At 46.9% G+C, this 20585-nt stretch overlaps 1 protein-coding gene across 5 annotated transcripts in view; it reads left to right on the top strand.

The window, feature by feature from the left end:
* Nucleotides 1-2238: 2238 nt before the first annotated feature.
* TMEM94 (transmembrane protein 94) overlaps nucleotides 2239-20585 on the top strand; it is a 53421-nt gene continuing 35074 nt past the window's right edge. For 2 of the 5 annotated variants that reach the window (XM_071573780.1, XM_071573784.1), the window contains exon 1: nucleotides 16398-16476. In XM_071573780.1, the coding sequence (XP_071429881.1) occupies nucleotides 16423-16476 (54 nt within the window). In that variant the 5' untranslated portion in view covers nucleotides 16398-16422. Of the gene's footprint in view, nucleotides 2325-8441; nucleotides 8497-8528; nucleotides 8657-11343; nucleotides 11471-16397; nucleotides 16477-20585 lie in introns of those variants that run through there. The other 3 variants (XM_071573782.1, XM_071573781.1, XM_071573783.1) reach the window with 3 other exon arrangements.

Raw genomic sequence — 20585 nt, forward strand, 5'->3', positions numbered from 1 at the left:
TTCGTTTCTGTAAACTCCCTTCCTACCAAAATGATACAGGAGGTCTTCACGCAGCGAACCAGCTCCAAGAAACGGAAGAATGTGGGGGAAAAAGCACTCAAGGAATACTTTTAATAGGTGTTTTGAAGCAAGTATGGGAGGTGATCTTAATCTGCAGGCAAAAATCGATTGATCTGCACTTTCCATACCAGAAAATTACATCACTATAAGGATGCAAAACTAACATTACCTTGTTTACCTTTAGACCACTCATTCACAATCCTGTAATATTAAAAAACAGAGAGGACAATGACTTAACATGAGTCTTGTAAAACAGCTCTTTACAGCAAAGTTTCCAGACCCAAAAATCATCCCAGTTTAGTGCCTCCTGAGCACTTCACAGCATTTGCCTTTTGAGTTTCCCCTTTGTCACCCAGGACTAGAATACATGGGAAAAGTTCTCCCTGGATACCTGTCCTGTTTCTGTATCTGTAGCAACACTGCCCAATTCAAGGGTGTTTCTGCTCCTCCACCTCTAATAATGCATTTTGAGAATGTTTTCCACTTCATCTCAGCACACTCTACAGGCACAAGGTCCCTAAAACACCAAGGTGAGCAGTTAGATCAGATTGACCAAGGAGGGAAAAAAGACACAAACAGGTTAAAGGTCCAGCCTGTCAGCCCCTGTAACTGCACATTTCACTGACAGAAATTCTTTGTACACTGTACTTTTGAGTGAAAAAAGGGTTTATTACAGGCTTGTTTAAGACCAACAAGGAATCAGTGTCAGAGGCAAAATAATCCAGACTGCAGATCTCTGTTTAAGAGGTATCTTCATGCTGACCTTTTATTTAAAACCTCCTAGTAATTAAGAAGATTTTGTTGGGGCTGAACAATCTGAAGAGGAACTAACAAGATGCTTGTGCAGCACTAAGCACAACTCATGATTTTATTACAATTCCAGTAGCACATTTATCTTCTTCCCCTTCCTTGTACTGTCTCTTAAATTACACCATAAATTCTTGCCATTTTACTTCCTTCTAAGACACCAAAATTCCTTTCAGTGTCACTCAAGTGTTGTGGTTTTTTTTTTAACTGATTCTAGGGAATTGTTCTAGGTAACAACCTCGGGAAAATCAGGAATTCTGTGGCCTTCATTCTCCTCACTAAAATTTAGATTGAATTTAAAAGTGTTGAAATCACACCTGTAGAATCCCACACTGTGTGTATCCAGACACTGTCTAAGGAAACTGTCTCAAAGGAGTAGAGAGTGTGCTCCCAAAATGCCACATTCTTGTCCTAAACTGCATCTGCCGGGAAAAGAATGCAGAGCTTAAGCTCTTTGTACAATTTATTGCCATAAAATTGCAAACAACTGCACCAGGCTTTGGCATCTGTAATTTAGCACGCTAGTGAATACAAGTTCTTTTAACAAAATATCTCACATGGGAACTGTCGCATCACAACCTGGGATAACAAATCCAAGATCTGCAACGGATTACAGGAGTTAAAACTAAGGGATAGTCATGTTTAAATTTACAAGAAGATACCCCCAAATCTCTGCATGCAGAGGCACAGCAGGGGGACATCTCTGCTTCACACCTCGATTTCCTTTCCAGGTCCTGCAGAGGTTTAGATTTCGTGTCAGGTTCCCGGCTCGGCAGGTTTGTGTGCCCGTTCCTGCCGTGCTGTGCTCCTGGCACCCTGCACCTCATGGCTCCCGGGACCGCCAGCCTGTCGGTTCTCTACCGCAAAAGTGGCTTTTCAGAGGGAGATCTGCAGGTGTCACCCTCCTCTTGCGGGTGTCACCTCCTCCTGCAGCGGCACAGTCCCGGCAAAGAGCCTCCCGTTCTCCCTCACCCCCTTCACTGGGGCACCCACCACGGCCCGCCATTGCCAAGGGGACGGAGGCTCGGCCCGCGGGCCGCTCCGGGGCTCTCTCCCCCTGCCCGCCCGCGGCCGCCTCACCCCAGAGTCACTTGGCTGCCCCTCCGCACCGTCCCCCGACACGCCGGGCAGCCTCGGCGTGCGGCTCTCCCCGTGCCCAGCGCTCCGCCCGCCGCCCCTCACTCAGCGCTGCCGCCCGGCCCGCCCGCGCTCCGCTCCCCTCACGGCTCGCCCCGACCTGCCGCCAAGGGCTGGCGGGCGCTCGGCTTCGCGCGCCACCGCGCCACAGCCAATCAGTGCGCGACATGCGGGCGGCCGCGCGGCCTCCCACCAATCAGACTCGCGCTTGTTGCGGCCGCCCCGAAGCGCCCCCGCGGGTTCCCCCTGCGCCGGGGCGTCCCGCCTGCCAGTGACCGTGATGGCGGCGCCGGCGGCGCGGCGGGCGAGCGGCCCCGCGGGTGAGTACGGGCCGGGCGCGGGGCAGGAACGGGCCGGGCCGGGCCCGCCGGGAGCGCGGCCTGCGGGGCCCCCACGGCTGCCGTGCCGGGGCAGGCCCGAGGCGGAGCCAGCGGAGGTCCCGCAGCCCCATTACCCGCACCGCGCCAGAGCGTTACCCAGCGGCTTAGGAAGGAGAGGAGATGAAAAAAAGACACTAAAAAGACGCTGCAGACACGTGTTGGCGGCTCAGATCGACGGAGGGGCTTATCCCGCCTCTGCGGGACAGGGTCTAGCTCGGAGCATCCCCCGAGGGCACGGTTAGGCCTGGCCGGGGGGTCCGGGCCGTGCTGGGGCCGAGGCAGCTCCATCCCCCGCAGGCAGGGTCGGTGTGTGCCCCCATCCCGGCCAGAGCCACGGGGATTGCCCCCTAAGGCAGGGTCGGTGTGTGCCCCCATCCCGGCCAGAGCTGCAGGGATTGCCCCGCAGGCAGGGTCGGTGTGTGCCCCAGTCCCGGCCAGAGCCACGGGGATTGCCCCCTAAGGCAGGGTCGGTGTGTGCCCCAGTCCCGGCCAGAGCTGCAGGGATTGCCCCGCAGGCAGGGTCGGTGTGTGCCCCAGTCCCGGCCAGAGCTGCAGCTCCATCCCCCGCAGGCAGGGTCGGTGTGTGCCCCAGTCCCGGCCAGAGCCACGGGGATTGCCCAGAACCCCCACAGACAGCAGGGAGAGCAGCCCCGGCTCGGCGGGGTGTGTGTGGTTTTGTTTCACTCAGGGCAGTGTTGTGGGCGGCAGAAGTTCGTGGCACGTTTGTCCCTCACCTGTTCTGCTTCCAAAAGCTATGATTGCCCTGGTAGTCCTGAGGTCTTTCTCCTATCAACATAATAATGGCCATTATTGATAAGGAAAAGCTTTGCGAATCCCAGTTAAAAATCCTTGGATTTAATCCTGGATGATCCTGCCCACCCAGGACAGAGGTAGAGAGGAAGGGAAAACCCACAGGCAGGAGTGGGTAGTGTTTTAGTTACACATTTCAGACTCTCAGGAAATTTTATGCCACAGAAGAGTTTCAGGTTTGTCTTATCAATCTAAAAAGTTACCAAGATAGCAGCAGAGAGCACAAGAACCCAACCACCTTCCTGAGGGGGCAGCTGCCAAGCAGTAGATATTTTCACATTTTCTGAGAAAAGGAAGCTACTGAGGCACACGTGTCTAAAATCCTGTTATTTCCCCCAGCAATTGTAAAAGCTCCTGGTTGAACAGACAACTCATGCACAGTGAGGTTCAATGTATAGTAGTACATGAGCTCTGTGAAACACTTAAGGTTGCTTAGAAATGCAGGTTTCTGTATAAACAAACTGTTACTCAACAGCTGCTGTACTGCATTAAATACAGGGCTTGCTCAGATACAGCAAAATTTGAACAACCTAGCAAGCAAACTAAATTTGCTTTCCAAGAGGCTTGCTTGCTGTAGGCACACATAAAAATAGCTACACCATGCTGGGTTTGTGCAACATATATTTTGCTCTTTAGAGGAGTGGTGTATATTCCTTTCCTATCTTTTACTCAAGCATATAAAAATTTACATAATATTCTTAACCATGACCTTTTAAATAAACACCTTGCCAACATTTTTTTTACCTGATGAGAGGATTAAGATATTAGTGCTTTCAGCCTCAGTCACAAAACAAATCAATATTGCTACTCAATTGGAAGCAAGAAAACAAACCTTCATCCTCTAACCTTCATGTTAGAGCTCTGTTTACATCTCTCTGTGTCTGAGATCTCCCAGTCTACCCAAACACTCACAGAGCAAGACACAAGCACAGCCCTGGGGGAGAGGTGGGTTGGGAGGGTTTATATCCTATGGGGAGAGGCTGAGGGAGCTGGGGGTGTTTAGAACGGATTGGGTTGAAAAAGACCTCCGAGATCATCAAGTCCAACCCTTGGTCCAACTCCAGTCCCTTTACCAGATCATGGCACTCAGTGCCACGGCCAAGCTCAGTTTAAAAACCTCCAGGGATGGGGAATCCACCCCCTCTCTGGGCAGCCCATTCCAATGCCTGAGCACTCTCTCTGCAAAGAATTTGTTTCTGATCTCCAACTTCAATTTCCCCTGGCAGAGCTTGAGCCCATCGTGCCCCCTTGTCCTATTGCTGAGTGCCTGGGAGAAGAGACCAACCCCCACCTGGCTGGAACTGCCCTTCAGGCAGTTCCAGACAGTACTGAGGTCACCTCTGAGCCTCCTCTTCTCCAGCCTTCTCATCCTACACTTGTTCATCATAAAACTTTCATGGAGCTTGTTGTAGGAATAACAAAATACACGATCTGCTGAACTGCTCAGTGTCTTTTCTACAGCAGGGCTGTGCTGTGCTTTGAATGAATGTATGAGCTTGATCTCAGGGGCTGGGCCTGCTCTGGGGAACTCACAGAAAACACCTTCCCATGGTGTGTTGTTTGTTGAGTGTCTCCAAGTGGCAAACACTGGTGTAAGAATGTTTTGGTTTTTTTCCTAGGTTAACTATAAACTGTGCATTTAACACCCTTATTTATAAACTGGAATTGAGAGAAAAAGCAGCACTTTTATCTGTGACTCAGTGTGTATCAGCAAAAATTAATGTGTTAGAGTCCTATAAATACAGCACAAGATTTTTTATTTTATTTTAGGCCACTGCCTTTTTGTGGTTTTCTGGTGTTTCAGGATTATTCCTTTTTAAATGGAGGTAGTTATACAATCCTGGTTCCTGTAATAACCATGATGATGAATGACAGCTGTCACTTTTGCAGTGAGTTCTTTCATGGATTTGCTGTAAAATTTGCTGGTTGTCATTCAAGACATGGTGCCACAACACAGATGATGTCTCATCCTTCTGTGGGAGCTGGAGGGGCTCCTACACCTTTCAGAATTGTGGCTTTTGTTGCATTTTTCACTTTGATCCAAACTCTTTACCTGCTGTGTCTTTCTGTGTCAGGCAGTACCTGAAGCAATAAAAATAAAGCAATCCTTTAATTCCCAAACACTCTTTTCTCTTTTTAACCAAGTAAGGAAATATGAACACAGCAAATATTTTTCTAATTTACAATACCTTAATTTGAAACAGTATCAGCCCCTGTGCAAACAGTAAGGTAGACTAAACTAGTCTGATCATTCTTTTGATCACATTTCTTTTGATCAGTTGCTTCTCAGCTCACCGGAACAAAATTAAAACAAAAATAAAAGCATTCTTGCAATTGTGGAACATCTTGTTTTACCAATCTTAGTCTTGCAAGTAAACTGAAGGGTTTATTTAAGAGTTCCAAAGTCGTTCCCTGCTCTCCTTCTTCCTCTTTGTTGCTCTGGTTTCATTTTAAGCCACGACTGTCTTTTGAGACAGTCCAGTGTGCAAGACCTGAATGTGCTGGAGAAAGAAGGAAGAAGTCAGAGATATTTTTTGCTGGAATGGTCTCAGCAAGTAAGGTTTAAAGAAGAAGTAATTTCACCTCCAAAAGGCACACTTGTCAGTTAAAGACAAACTTTTAAGTTCAAGTTTAATCCTATTCCTGATTCCATGTACAATAGATCTCTCTCTGAATCTTGTCATTTAGGAAGGGAGGCACAGACTGTGAAATCAACTCCTGATTCTTCCCAGCCAGGCTCAAATGAGCTCCTTGGCTGCTGCTGAGTTGATAATACTTAGCACATATACTACACAACTTCAGAAGGTCTCACTTTGCAGATACTAATAAATGTATTTCACAGTCTCCCTCTGAAGTAAGATATGCATGTCCCTGTCTGCAGTCTGGGGTTATTGAGGCAGAGAATGTTTAGCTGGCCCAAATTTTGACAAGTTTTTTTTCACATGCACACACTGAAGCCAAGAAGTGTGGCTGCCAACTCCCTTGCTGTAATTCCTCTGCACTCTCAGTGGGTCTCAAAGCAATTGGCAGGATCACTTGATGCACCTTTGAAAGCCCATTTATCAGCAAATGTACCCGTGTTGCAAATGATCAGGCAGAGATCAGCTGCTCATGAGTAGGACTCCAAATGGTTCTGCTGGTATCAAAACAATCAGCTCGAATCAAAGCCATTTTCTCCAAGGCAGCTGCTTTTTTTGGTTATTATCTGTTCCCCCGTGTTTCTATTCTCGGTGACAGATCAGGCTTCTGTTCTTGAGGAATTCACTTTTGGCAGCTAGAAATGTTCACACTCCCCATCATTTTTCATAGACTAATCTGTGTTGGGCATTTTCAGTAAATAACATGAAAGCATCAGTGATTGAACACTTTAGGGAAAACAGTATCATTAGGTTGATTTATTTTTCTCCCCGAAGACAACAGCTTCTGAAACACATTTTCTTTCCAAGTGTCTATAGGTTCTATTATTATCTGATCTTTCTGTTTGCTAGTTGTTTTGTAAGGTCTGTAAGTAATATATCATGCCATATAATTTCATATTAAATTTCCACACTGATGCCTCATACTGATGTTGTGAGGTTTGGTTGAGTTATTGTGGTTTGAAATCCTTGGATTCCAAAGGAGAACCTGAAGCATAATTTTTTTACCTGTATAAATACCCTACCTGTGCAAGACAGTGATATTCAGAAGGTGATTAGATAAAGAAAAGGGTGACTGGATTGTTGTAAAGTTCTGTTTCTGCTGTTCAGAGGGATGTTTCAAACATTTGTTGATACTCAGATCAAGCTATGAGAGTTACTCAGGACATTTCCAAATAAAAAAGATTTTATGGGGATGGGAATGTATTTTCTGATTTGAAAATGTCTGGGTATGAGATACACATGGGAAGCCAGGCACTGAACTCATTAATTCTTATAAAATGGAGATATTCTGAGGTGGGTTGCACACCTCTCCCCACAGCTGTGGGCTCACACTGCTGGGTTTGGCACACAGGACTTGCAGACGGTTGCCTGGCTGGAAGGGATTTGTACCTTGGTTGGTTTGGTGAACCCTGTGCTTGGTTTCACTCTTACCCAATGGCTTGGAAATGTTTCTCAGGCTGAATGCAACGTGATGACACCTGAACACCACATCCAGGTTTCCCAAACTGCTCCAGGCATGAAAATCCTGAGGAGGATGGAGTGTGCTGGGAAAGTGGAGGGGTTAAACTGGCTGCACTGGGAGTCTGTGGTGTCTGATTAGAGCAACCACAGCTTGAGGCATCTCTGATTGTCTGAATACTTGACGCCTTCTGACATGTTCCAGCAAAGCAGCCCCACTTCATTTCTGTCCTGCCGAGTGTAACATGTCGACGTGACTAATTGCCTGGGCAGACAGGAGAGAGATAAGAACAGGGAGGGCAGAGGGGGGCAGATATTCCAGTGTGGAATAGTGGTGCACAAAACTCCCAGGATGGGTCCAGAGTGTGGCGAGTCCCTGCAGCAGGGTAGGGATGATGGAGAGACACGTCTGGAGGTGGGAATTGCAGGAGTCCTTGAAACAGAGGAGTGTGGGGAGGCAGCACACAAGGACCAGTTCAGGAAAGAGATTGAGGGGCTGGAGCGGGGCCAGAGAAGAGCAACGAGGCTGGAGAAGGGACTGGAGCACAAGTGCTGTGGGGAGAGGCTGAGGGAGCTGGGGGTGTTTAGCCTGGAGAAGAGGAGGCTCAGAGGTGACCTCAGCACTGTCTGGAACTCCCTGAAGGGAAGTTCTGGCCAGGTGGGGGTTGGTCTCTTCTCCCAGGCACTCAGCAATAGGACAAGGGGGCACGATGGGCTCAAGCTCTGCCAGGGGAAATTGAAGTTGGAGATCAGAAAAAACTTCTTTGCAGAGAGAGTGCTCAGGCATTGGAATGGTCTGCCCAGAGAGGGGGTGGATTCCCCATCCCTGGAGGTTTTTCAGCTGAGATTGGCCGTGGCACTGAGTGCCATGATCTGGTAAAGGGACTGGAGTTGGACCAAGGGTTGGACTTGATGATCTCGGAGGTCTTTTCCAACCCAATCCATTCTATGATTCTATGACCTTGTAGAGTCTGAGCCCTGGGCATGTCTGATGATGAAGCAGTGCTGCATGCACCACTGATTATTTTCACAAGCTCTTATTATATTGTCCATTGTAACAGTTCTTGAATTTATCTAAATAGGGAATATTCACTCATTCCAACCAAGCTTTCCTCTTTTTAACACCCTTGTTGTGTTTCCTGCTTCCCAGCTCTGAAGGACTTCAGGGTGGTGTTCCCAAGCATGCGGATGATGTGCCTTGAACTGTAAGGAATGGCGTGTTTTGCATTCAGGATCACATTTCAGTTTGCTGCCTGAACTAGAATGTCACTGAGAGCAGTGCAGAAATGCTGCCTCCTGCTCAGAGCCCCCCTGCACAGCCCCCGGCCCTCCAGCCACCCCTGCTGAGGATCTGGGCTCCACAGGGTGAGCACAAACAGTTCAGGGTGTTTTTTCTTGTTCTCCTTTTGTGACTTTGGCTTCCCAGTTACCCACTAGTCTCCTGGATAACTGTGCTTTTGCAGTCCAGAGATCCAGAAAGAAATACTGGGAATTAGCTTTGTTTGAATGAATGAGAGCACAGTGCATAAGTCTTGAGTAGTTCTGCTAATATCTGTTGAGATCAGCTCAGTTGGTTAAAACTTGGTTGTCATAATTCCAAGGTCATGGGTTCAATCCCCTGTGTGGGCCATTGACTTGAGAGTTGGACTCAGTGATCCTTGTGGGTCCCTTCCAACTCAGAATAGTCTGTGATTCTGTGGAGGGGAACAAAAAGAAGAACCATGGATTTATTTCTTAGCCCTTTTATTGTTAGTGACCGTTTTTTCCTTAAAATCATCTCGCCTTTCCTTCCCTTACACTGAAGTCATTCTCAAGTTAAAGGCAGGATGCTGAGGCTCTCAGCTGCTGTGTGCAAACACACAGAATTATGTTTTCCTCCTTCCCACTCCCAACCCTTTGCTGGAAGATCTTTGTGAGCTTCACTCCAGTAACTTTGTCTGATCCTCTTTGCAGTTGCTAATTGGCCTGGCAGGGATATGAAGTGACTGCAAATAAGTTCATTCTCTCGGTGTGTGCACATTGAAAGGGTCACAGAACAGAAAGACAGGGCAGAGACCAGACTGGTGGCTCGTGCCAGCAGGCCTGGCAGCCCAAAAACGGCCCTTGCAGGTGCTGGTTGTGGCACTGCAGGCAGGTCTGTGATAACCAGCACTCAGAACACTGGATATCTGCTGCTGCCTGTGATACAGGTGCAGGACTTGCCTGCAGGAGAGGAAATTCCAAAATCTGGCACTGCAGAGTGGGAGAGTGGCTTTCTGAGTAAGCTTTGGATGTCTTTTCTTTTGCTTGAAATGGTGTGGCATTGTGAATAGCAGTGCTGTGACTGCCACGGGGGTGGGATCTGCAGAATCCTCCTTTGAAGAAGGCAGTGTGGTACAGACCAGGGTAGTGATTCAGGGACCCCTCAAGAAAATGCATTTTATCCCTTCTCCATAAAATCATAATGATCTTTACTAATTTTTAATCAGACCTGTACTAACTTTATATTTTATATTAATTTTTAATTTTATCTTGTACCCAAGTTTGTCAATTATCTTAACCATGCAGAGCTTTAGACAAAGAGGAATTTAACCCTGTAGCTGTAAAGCTGAATTTAAGAAATAAACCAAAACCTTGTTTAGATTAAAGGCTAAAATGTAAGAAATAAATCAGAAAACTTATCTAGGTTGAGGCTTGAAGCTGTAACATTGTTTTGTTAAAAGGAAATATAAAGCTGCAGAGGTAAGAGCAGCCCACTAGATCTGTTAAGTTACCCAAAATATCCTGCTTAACTTTGGTTTTCAGTTGTAACTAAGTATGTAAACCTGGAAACACAAAAGTCTGGTTGAACATGTCTTTGGTGGAGTTATCCCCCATGTTCCCAGCGCTGAATAAAAGGAAGAATTTTCTTCTATTCTATTGGATTTGATTGTTTCTTAACTCAGTAATAAATCCCATCTGGCAAAGGCCTATCCTGTTGTATCTGGGAGATGTGTGGGTGGTTTGGGCTGATTTGCATATCTAGCTGCTTCCTTATTTGTTTGGATTTAGGAGAAGTTTGTGTCCAAGGCCTGAGTTTGTGTATGATATTAAAAATAGAACCAGGAGTTACTAACCAACAAAAAGACTTTCCCAAGACAATCACAGCATAATCTTATAATCCCTCATTGTGTTTATATAGAATCATGGAATGGATTGGGTTGGAAAAGACCTCTGAGATCACCAAGTCCAACCCTTGGTCCAACTCCAGTCCCTTTACCAGATCATGGCACTCAGTGCCACGGCCAATCTCAGTTTAAAAACCTCCAGGGATGGGGAATCCACCCCCTCTCTGGGCAGCCCATTCCAATGCCTGATATGTAAGAATTTGTGAGAGAATCCTCTGTAGCAATGCACACACAGAGTTTGTTTTGACCAGAAAAAGCATTTTGTGTATGTGGAAGGAGAACAAATTTGTGCTATGGGAGATAAAGGGGAAGATGAGCTACAAGAAGTTCAAGAGCAGCTTCCTACCTCAAATCTGTTAGAGTCCCAGTTTTGCTAAAAAGAGAAAAGGCCTAGATCTCTGATCATTTGGGGTTATTTTGGGGACTTCTGGCCTTGTCCCTGGTGGTCAGGTCTGGGCTCAGCCCAGCAGCACAGTCCTGTCAAAGGCTGGATGTGTTCAGCAAATGGGAGAATCATTCCTGCTGCTCCATTGGAGATTAGCTGGACAAAGCTCCTGGTAGATAAGACAAATAGCCCTGGGTGACAGAAAGCTCCAACACCTGGTGGAATCCAGCGCTCTGTCAGCCTATTTTGGAGGCTTGCCCAAAAGCCTGTCAGTGCTGCAATAATACTCTTACTCTGTGCTTAATTCAGCTACTGATGCCAGTTTTTGGGGAGACTTAAGATAGTGAGGTCAGTTCTGAGTATGGGGTGGGTTGTTGTACTATTGGAAGCATTTTCAGCTCCCCAGTTTTCCTTCTTTTAACACCAGTCCTGTAATTTGAATCCTGTGAATTTCATCACTTTCTTATCCCAAAGGAAGCGATGTGGGAGACTGACTGGCTGCTTCCCCTTCTGTTCCACAGATGGTGATCTGGTAAATGTAGCCAAGCTCATCTCTACTTAGGAGACATTCTCCCCTGAGGAGCAATCCCCTTCTGCTGGACATGCTTACAGAACTGCATAGCCATGGACCTCAAGGAGAAGTGTCAGGTGGGTTTCCTGATAAGGGTCACGCTCAAATGTTGAGTCCTTTCAATTGTCTTTCATTATTTTGGGCCAAGACTCAGCATTTGGCATTGTTATTGGATGGTGTAATCCATGCTTAGTGTCAAACTTGAGAGTTCTGTCACCTTCACATCCCTGGGGATGTGCCTGCTCATACCAGGAGGGAAATCCTTTGCAGGCTGGGACTGAGGCACCACAGTGGAACAGCACAGGAGAGGTGTGCACTGTCACTCCTGCTGTCTTTCTTCAGCTCTAAGGTAGGGCTCCCTTCCTCAGGACACTCAACTCTGCCTTATTTGAGGGGCTGAATTCGCTGAGAAGATTCTTGAAATAAACCAAGGCAATAAAATCATCTGAGTCCAGTTTTTCTGATGATAACTTGGGGTCTCAGCTGGCTCTGCTGGGAGAACATCCTTGGCTTTTCTCTTTGGTGTCCCTCTCCCCACCACACCGTGAGCTTTTGTCTGTTGGCTGTCTCTGTTTCCTTCTGCATCCCTTCCTTGCTGTTTTGTTTGCACTTCCAGCAGCAAGGAGTGGTTTTGTTCATTAGTGCACAGTACCTGCTAGGGAATCACCTACACTCAGATCAGCTCTAAAAGGTACTACAGCTGTGTGAATGACTTCTAAAGGTCAGTTTTCCACATCAGCTCTGGCACTTGCCTACTCACTTTTTTTGCTGGGTTTCTGTTCTGAGCTGTGCAGGACCAGGGAGGCCTGGGCTCACTGCTGCCCAAACCTCTTGGTGCTGCTGTGCTCAGAGGATGTGTTTGAACTATGTTGTTTTATATCAAATTGCTGTATTACTACGGAGGTAACATTCCAATGAGGATGATTATCTAATTATTCTCTTGTTAATGACATCAGAGGCTGATCTGGTATTGATCATTTTAAGAGATGACGCAATTCCCACTCTGTGCAGGGGTGTGTTCTGTGCAGGATCTGAGGGCTCCAAAGAGAGCAGGGCATAGAATCACAGAATCATAGAATGGATTGGGTTGGAAAAGACCTCCGAGATCATCAAGTCCAACCCTTGGTCCAACTCCAGTCCCTTTACCAGATCATGGCACTCAGTGCCATGGCCAAGCTCAGTTGAAAAACCTCCAGGGATGGGGAATCCACCTCCTCTCTGGGCAGCCCATTCCAATGCCTGAGCACTCTCTCTGCAAAGAATTTGTTTCTGATCTCCAACTTCAATTTCCCCTGGCAGAGCTTGAGCCCATCGTGCCCCCTTGTCCTATTGCTGAGTGCCTGGGAGAAGAGACCAACCCCCACCTGGCCAGAACTTCCCTTCAGGTAGCAGGGACCCTGTCAATGTAGGTCACTGTTTTTGGTTCATCTCTGTCTTTCCCTTTTGACATTCTCCACTGTACAATGCAGGAAGAGCATATCAAATTGCTGGACAGGCAGCAGCGTGGGCAGTGTTGTAATGGACCTTTGAAAGGCCTATTGGACAGTGTCCTGACAAGATTACAGGGGGAATTGTGTTTTTCTCAAGTCCTAACCTTCTCTCCTGACTTCCTGAAGTTTTTTCTCCCTCTTCTCTGAGTCGGACTTTAAAGTGAAGTCAAGAGATCACCACACTGTTTTCAACAGGAATTTTAAAACCCCACAGGTACATCCTGCTGCTTTTACAACTTGTTTTGTCAGCACCCCCATGGCAGGGGTTTGGAACTAGATGATCTTTAAGTTGCCTTCCAACCCAAACCATTTAGTGATTCTCTGTATCATTTGGGGTTAAGGAATTTGCTCCTTTTTTTTAATTCAGTACTGCAGATCCTGGTTTCGTCTCCTTTAAGGCAGAATCCATCTTCCTTTCCAAACTGAAGAACTTGGACAGATATATTCTGATAAGGGAACAAATTAACCTTTTTTGTAACCTCAGTAGTAAATTTGATGCGCTAAGTTTATTTTAAAATGCTAAATATAAAATGAACCCAAGTGGAAACATCAGTCCCAAATGTGGTTGCAAGCAATCTCTTTGCTCTAATATATGTGTGTGATGAAGAGTTAGCATTCCTGGAGCAGGAGACGAGCTCAGAGCACTGCTGCAGCACAGGCATCTGTCACTCAGATGAGAGACTTGTCCTCTGGCCCCAGTCAGCTAATGAGTTCTGTTGTCAGAGATGGCTGAGGATCTGTCTGTCAGGTGTAATGTAGGCTGCCTTCCAGTTTGTGCCAGAAGCCAGACACTGCAGAGAAAGGCAGAGAGTATTTTAGGAGCAGTGCCAAAACCTTCTCAAATTAAATGTGCTGGTATCTTGTTCTTTCTCCTCTTCTCCTGACTTTTTAATTTTCTGTGTGTTTCTGCAGTGGATTTGATCCTTGTGAAAGGTGCCAGAATTTCTGCTCCAAGACCACTCAGCATATCTGGGCACAGAGAGCTGCACTGATGGCCACAGGGCAGGGAGGCTCCTGAGCTGGTATTGCATTAGATGTAGGCTGTGTTTGCAGCAACACAACTATTAAAAATTATTGACATCATGCCTTGCACAGTTACCAATAACAACTGAGCTGTATTATCCCAGTGTAATTGCTGCAGCCTGGATACAGCACTGTGCTCCTGGCCAGAGCTGGCAGTGTGTTCAGGAGCCTGTGCTGTGCCCCACATCCCTCCAGCTCCAGCACTCTTGGTCCTTGTTCCAGGTTGCTTAAAAAGAGCTGCAGTCCTACCTTTGGACTGAAAAGTAGCCCAAGTTCTTTGCCTCTTCTCATCCTGCCAGTGACTGCATCTCTGTTTTTATTCCCTGCTGCTCTCTAAAACCTCAGCTCTTTTCCCAAGGGCTTTTTGACAAACTGATCCTTTTTCCGCAGGCGTCTCATCCGCGCTGCAGTTTTTGAATAGGTCAGTCCCTGCTTTTATACTCAGCCTTCTACTGCAAATCCTGGTTTTATCTTCAGATCACAGGTTTTCAGTTTTTGCTCTTTCATGGCATTATTTAATGCACAAATGCATATCCAGATGCAGTTTCTGATACCAGTTGATACGAAGGAAACTACATAGTACAAACCACTGCCCTGCACAGAACACTTTGATCGAGGTCTCTCAGCAGTGAGGTAAACGTGAAGAGTCAATTTCTGTTTCCATTTGTTTTCATGACCAAAGCTGGAGGTTTTGAGGTAGGAGAAACTGTGTTGGGATGCATGAGGCACAAGGGTTTTTCCTGGTATTGCAGTGTCACAGGCAAGTGGATTGATTCACTTTCATTCAAGTCTCCAGGAGGTGCAAAGCCATGGGAAACAGATCAAGAGGCACTGTGAGAAAGGAGGGGTGTCACATGTGTGTTGTGTGAGGGTTTTTCTACTCTTACCCCATCTTGTTGTTGTTGATCCTTTCTTTTTTTCTCTCCTTTTTCATTTGTGTTCAAGTGAGTAGGTGAGTACTTTCCTAGCAGGAAAAGAGGAAGGAAGATAAAAATTTGCCATTAGGACATTTTGTTCCTCTCTGCAGTTTAACATTGTTGTCTAGGAAACGAAATGCCCTGCAGAAGGATGAGGGATGTCTTGCCTCTTTCTCCCCCTGCTTTCTCCCGAAGTTATATTAAATAAGTACCAAGTGTCTGCTTTGCTTCAGCTTTGGCTCCAAGAGCTTTGTAAGGTTACACAGCAATGTGTGACTTGGTGCCAACACACAGGTGATAACTAGACCCTGCCTTGGGTTTACCTTCATCTCTGCACTTGTGGCTTTAAACACAGAATAAGGGCTGTGCCTTGAGGCATTTGGATCTCAGGGATGGAAAGGAAGTCAAGAGCTTGTCCAGGGAGGGTAGGTGAGTTGTGACACCTGTCCGTGGTCTTCAGAGCTGCAGGATATTCTGAGACTGGCAGCCTTTGCAGTGCCTGTTCTATTTGGTACTGGCCAGCTGGAATCCTTGGTGAACTATTGGCGTGTTGCTTGGCTGGGCCAGTTCTTTACTGCTTTCTGTGTGGAATGAAAGGAGTTGTTTTTTTAGTGATTGCCCTACAGAACTGGGAAGCCCCAGACAGAATTAGGACAGCACTGAAGTAAGAGCTATATAAAAACTCACTTACACAGGTGCATCCCTCCAACAAAGAGGAGGAAGCATTCCTGTCAAAGATGAGAATGAGAGGGAAGGCTCTTTCCGTCTTCACCTTTTTATTCCATTACCTGTTGTTCTACCCAGCCCTTCCCTATCTATGCTAGTCCTTTGCCCTCTGTGTGCCTTGTCCGGGTAAACAGGGAGCCCCAGGAAGGCTGTGAAGAATTTACATGCACCTTTTAGTTGAGATTGTGTGGCTCAGGATGTATGAATATTGGATGCTGAGAGGGGCTTTTTCTGCATCATCTAACAACAAGGGAAGGGGGAGGGAACACTTCAGACTGGACCTGTAACTGTCTCAACTTGTTTGAATACCAAATGCTTATATTTTTGAATCCAAAGCTGTGGACTCATCTGTGGGCAGTTAGTATTCATTCGGTATCACTCTAGTCTTTTTCCTTGCCTGCTCAGGTGTTTCTTCCCCTGGGGTACATTTTATACCACTTTGTCCTACCTGATTTGCCATCTGCTTTTCCACAGACCCCTCTCTGTCAGCACCAGCCCTTACTGTGCAGGCATATGCAGCTCTGCAGGCAGGGATCCCAGGCATTCTGACTGCATCAGCTCCCTCTGATGAATGAACCATTCTTACAGACATCTGGTGCTATCCTGGGCAAACTTTCTTCTCTCTCTGCATTTCCCCCCCGTTTCTGTCCCTCATCCCCCACCCCCACCCACCGCCTCCTTGCTGGATCTGCAGCGTGACTGGAAACAGGCTGAATTAATCAGCACACTGGTGCTTCACTCTGCTGCTTCTGTCTCACTCTCTGCAGCGCTGGGCTCTGCACAGTCTTGCTCTCTCTCCCTCCTTGCTCTCTCATTTTTGGAGAGCAGCAGCAGTGCAAGTTGCTGGGGAAGTGGTGCAGGAATTTAGCCCAGATGCTTTTCAAACAGGCCGATCTCTGGATCCCCCATCAAGGCAAATGTCGCAAAGTAAGTTTCTCTCCCTTAACATTTAATTTCAAAATGGCTTTCCCTGCCTCCCTCCCCAGCCTGCATCCTGCCTGATGTGATGGTGCATGAAGAGCTTTGAGGTTTTGGGGAAGGAACTTATGGCAGGCCATGAAGCAGTGAGTGATGATTTTAGCTGGGGAATAGCTCGTTGTTGGAGGTGACAGGGAAAGAAACTGTTTTAAACTGCAGGTTTAACCCAGAACCATCAGGAGGGTCCAGACAGGATTTTAGCTGCTGACTGCTGCTTTGCTGCCCCTCTGCCTCATGACTTAAATTTGTCTGTTTCTTCTGTGGGCTTTGATCTGTAGCTGTTGGACCCCCTTATCCCTGTGAAGCAAGTCTTGCAGGGCACCTGCTGGGCTGTGTCACAGATTTAGTCCCCAAAGTCTTCAGCTGAAAAAGCTGGGATGGGAAGGAGGGTAATGAGGGGATGAAAGATGGGCTGAAGTTCTGTGGATTTCTGAGCATTGCTGGCCTCTGGCAGGGCATTAGCATTCCCTGGAATAAGCTCTGGACTGGCACAAAGCACTGTGTTGTGTGTTGAAGCCAGAATAAATACAGACCCCTAACTGCACTCTGAACTTGGAGGAACAATGTAACTGGCTAAATTACAGTAATTAAAGCTTATAATTGTGTAGTCCAGGTGAGCTTCAAAGCACTGCATTAACCTATCCTCATCCTGCCAGCAGCCTGCTGGGGCAAGTAACTATGGCTGGGAATTTGCTGCTGCAAACAGGACCAAAGGGACAGACTGAGGAATGTTCAGTTCCAAACTGGGCTGTTTCCTGGGGAGCAGCTGCCTCTGCTGTGGAACTGCTATGAGGGAGAAGCAAAGTGCTGGGCTCTACATTACCTGAGTAGAAAGGTTGATTGTGCCTGTTGGCATCTTACTGTGGGCTTTATGGAGGCCATAAACTGTGAGTGCTGTTGTCTGGATTGGAATGGCCTCTGTTCCCAGCAAAGTGCAGGTGATTCAGGCGGGTGATGAGCGCTGATTTGGCCAGACCTCAGGGGTCTGTGCTCCTGCAGCTGTGTCTCTTTACAGAGCGAGCCATGAGCTGTGGGGAGCCTCAGAGCATCCACACTGGAGCCCCCACAGGCACCCAGTTTCCAACTGTGGCTCTGCTTTGTCCTGGGATAGTGGGAGGTCTGGGCTGCCTTTCATCCTGAGGCTGCAGAGGGAGGAAGGAGGCAGTTGCTGACTATTCCTCTGTCCATTAACTTGGGCACTGCTGTGCTGAAGACTTTGCTTCTTTCACTTGATTTGAGACCACCAACAGCTAAGCTGTGCCTGCCAAGCTCATGCCAGGTGCATTTAGACCAAGTTTAATAGCTGTGTTCCTCCTGCCTTCTGGTTAAAGACAGTGGTCCCCACAGAGCCACGATCTGCTTGGTGGAGCTGCCTGAATTGTGCAGATATCAACATGTTTCTTTTCTCCCGTGCTTTGCAAGAGTGTTCACGTGGGTTGGTGAATATTGTAATCTTCAAAATGACTGCAGTTGGTGGGGATTTGGGAGTCCCATTACAGAAATGAGAAACTAAGGCACAGAGGAGTACCTGATTTTCCTGCTATTGTGCAGAAACTGGTGTCAGAAGGAATTAGAGAATCCAGCTGTCCTGACAGTCCAGAGTTTTAAAAGTTCATCCTGTGGGGTGGGAATGTGTCAGGGGGGATGCCTCATGTGGCCTGGGTCACTAGAGGAGCACTCATTTGAAGTCAGGGGTCAGATCACCTAGGAAAAGTAACCAAGAAAGACAGAAAGCCTAATCAGGACCAAGGAAGTAGGTAATAAAGGAAACATTTACCCAGAATGACCAATACAGTGGCTTTGCTGGCTCCCTCTGTATCACTGTGTATCAGGGATGTGCCGTTTCAGGCAGTCCCAGCACTAACTCAGCAGCTGCAGGTGTACAGAGCTGTAGCATCCTGATGGGTGATCTGCTTTAGAACAAGAATAAATCCCACTCTAGCCCCAGCCTGCTGTAAGGAATGCTATCCCAAGAAACTGTGTGCTGTCATGTATATGATGTCTGCCATCCTCTCTGATCAGACCAAAAAAACCCCACTATGCATCATATTGTGACCTATTCTAAGTAAGAATTTGACTTATAGTACTAAATGCAAATGTATTTGGTGGAGTTACTCCTCGTGTGTTTTGGAACCTGTGAATAAAGCTTGCATTTCAGGAGGTGTAACCACTGACCTAGATTAATAGCCTACAAGTGTCATTGTTAAATTAAAAACTGCCTTCCTTTTCTGCTAGTGAATGCACAACAGCTCTTGGAAAAGGGAGGAACATTCTACTGCCCAGTTTCCCACCTCCAGCTGTTCAAATCTGGAAAGCAGTTGAGTAGAGGTGTTATAAAAGGGACCCAGTGAGTGCAGACTGGAAAGGGGGAAACAGTCTGACAGCTGCTTTGTGGGGTTTTCCACCACTCTGAATCAGAGGGGTGGATCTACAGTCTGTGAAAATTGAAGCTTCTAGCAAATATTTTGTTTTCTAGTCCCTTATTTGTTTAAACAATCTTTGTAAAGGCAGTTACATTCAAGTGTATAGCAATTTTGGTGAGAAGCCCTTACTCTACAAGAGACTGAATCCACAGAGGATGGAGGATGATTCATCCCACTTTGCTCTGTAAAGCAAAGTATATATTTGTGTTCCAGTATTATTTAAAAAAATGCTTGGCACATACTATATCAACATTTACTGGTACAACAAATAAATATGCTACTGTGGATGTGTAGCTGTGGGAAAATATAAAAGGATTTAATTATACCAGTATTATGTGTCCATTTCTCACCTTTGCACGTTCTGGCTCTGCTTAATCTGTTCTTATGGAAGGAAGGTGCAAGACCTCTGCCTTTAATTGGATAGCGAAGAGTTTAATTGGATAGCTGATGAACTTTTAAGGTAATCTTAGATGTGTAAAAGAACAGGATGGAAATTTTAGGAAGAGAGAGGAGTGTTGGTTTTGTGTGAGGATGAAAGTGGGCTGTGGGAAGCAGACATGGGTGGGTGGTGCTCGGGAACAGCTTCAGTCCTTGTGGGAGGAATGATCAGAAACTAACCACTCTTTTCCTACCTATCAGCCTGAAAATGCGCCTGCAGCCCCTGAGGAAGGCAAAGGAAACCTGTTTGCCATGAGCCAGACAAGGCTGCAGATCTAAACAAACGCCTGGGTATTTGCCAACTAATTTACCCCTGTCAGACTATGGAGGGTCAACTGAAAGAAGAAGGCAAAGAAAAGTCTACAGATTCTGTGGCTCCCTTTTTCCTACCTCTGAGCTACTTCTAATTTGCCTTCTGAAGAGCTCCTAAACCTGGGCATTTGCTAGATCTGTCCCAGTTCCCTTTCCCTAATGTTTGCAGGCAAGCCAAGCAGCAATTTAATGTTTACTAAGAGTGGAGAAATTCACACATCCTTTCACATTCCCATCCAGTCCACACCTCAGCACATTCGTTGCCTCTAGAAACTAAAATCACAGGCACAACAAAAGTCTCCTGCCCTGTTTTTCCTACAGAGCCGTCCTGCAGATGGACACTTGGGACCTGTGCTGTCATCCCCAGGGCAGAGGGCTGCAATCATCCCATGTTTACCTGGCTCAGCTGTGCCTCCCACACCCAGGCTGTGACGGCCAGGGCAGGGGCAGCTCCAGAGGAGCCCTCAGTGCACTTGGGGGGTCCTGTGCTTTCCACCCTCCTGAGGCAAAGGAGGAAACAACTGCTCGTTTTCTCCTTAGGACTCTTGCCTGTAGGCACGGGCAAAAAGAAAGTACAGCCTTTAAAACGCCTCCTGATACCCATCAGGGGTTTGCTTTCACTGCAACCTGGAATTTACTGTCTGCTTTTTCTGTTTTGTTTTTCAGAGGAAACCCTGCGCTAAGGTAACTGGGTGGGAAGGTGTCTTGCTGTTTTTGTTTTGACCGGAAAATTAGTGGATTTTCTCTTCCAAAGCAAAGATGTGAATGTTGATGTTTTTATTAATGAACTGATACCTCCTGTGACAGGCTTCTTCACCCTGGGGTGCTCACCTCCTGTTTTGTGGCAGGAAGAGCACTTGCAGCTGATGAAAGGCTGGGAAGATC

This window comes from Pithys albifrons, chromosome 19 (genome assembly GCF_047495875.1).
Source record: "Pithys albifrons albifrons isolate INPA30051 chromosome 19, PitAlb_v1, whole genome shotgun sequence".
NCBI classification, from domain to species: Eukaryota; Metazoa; Chordata; class Aves; order Passeriformes; family Thamnophilidae; genus Pithys; species Pithys albifrons.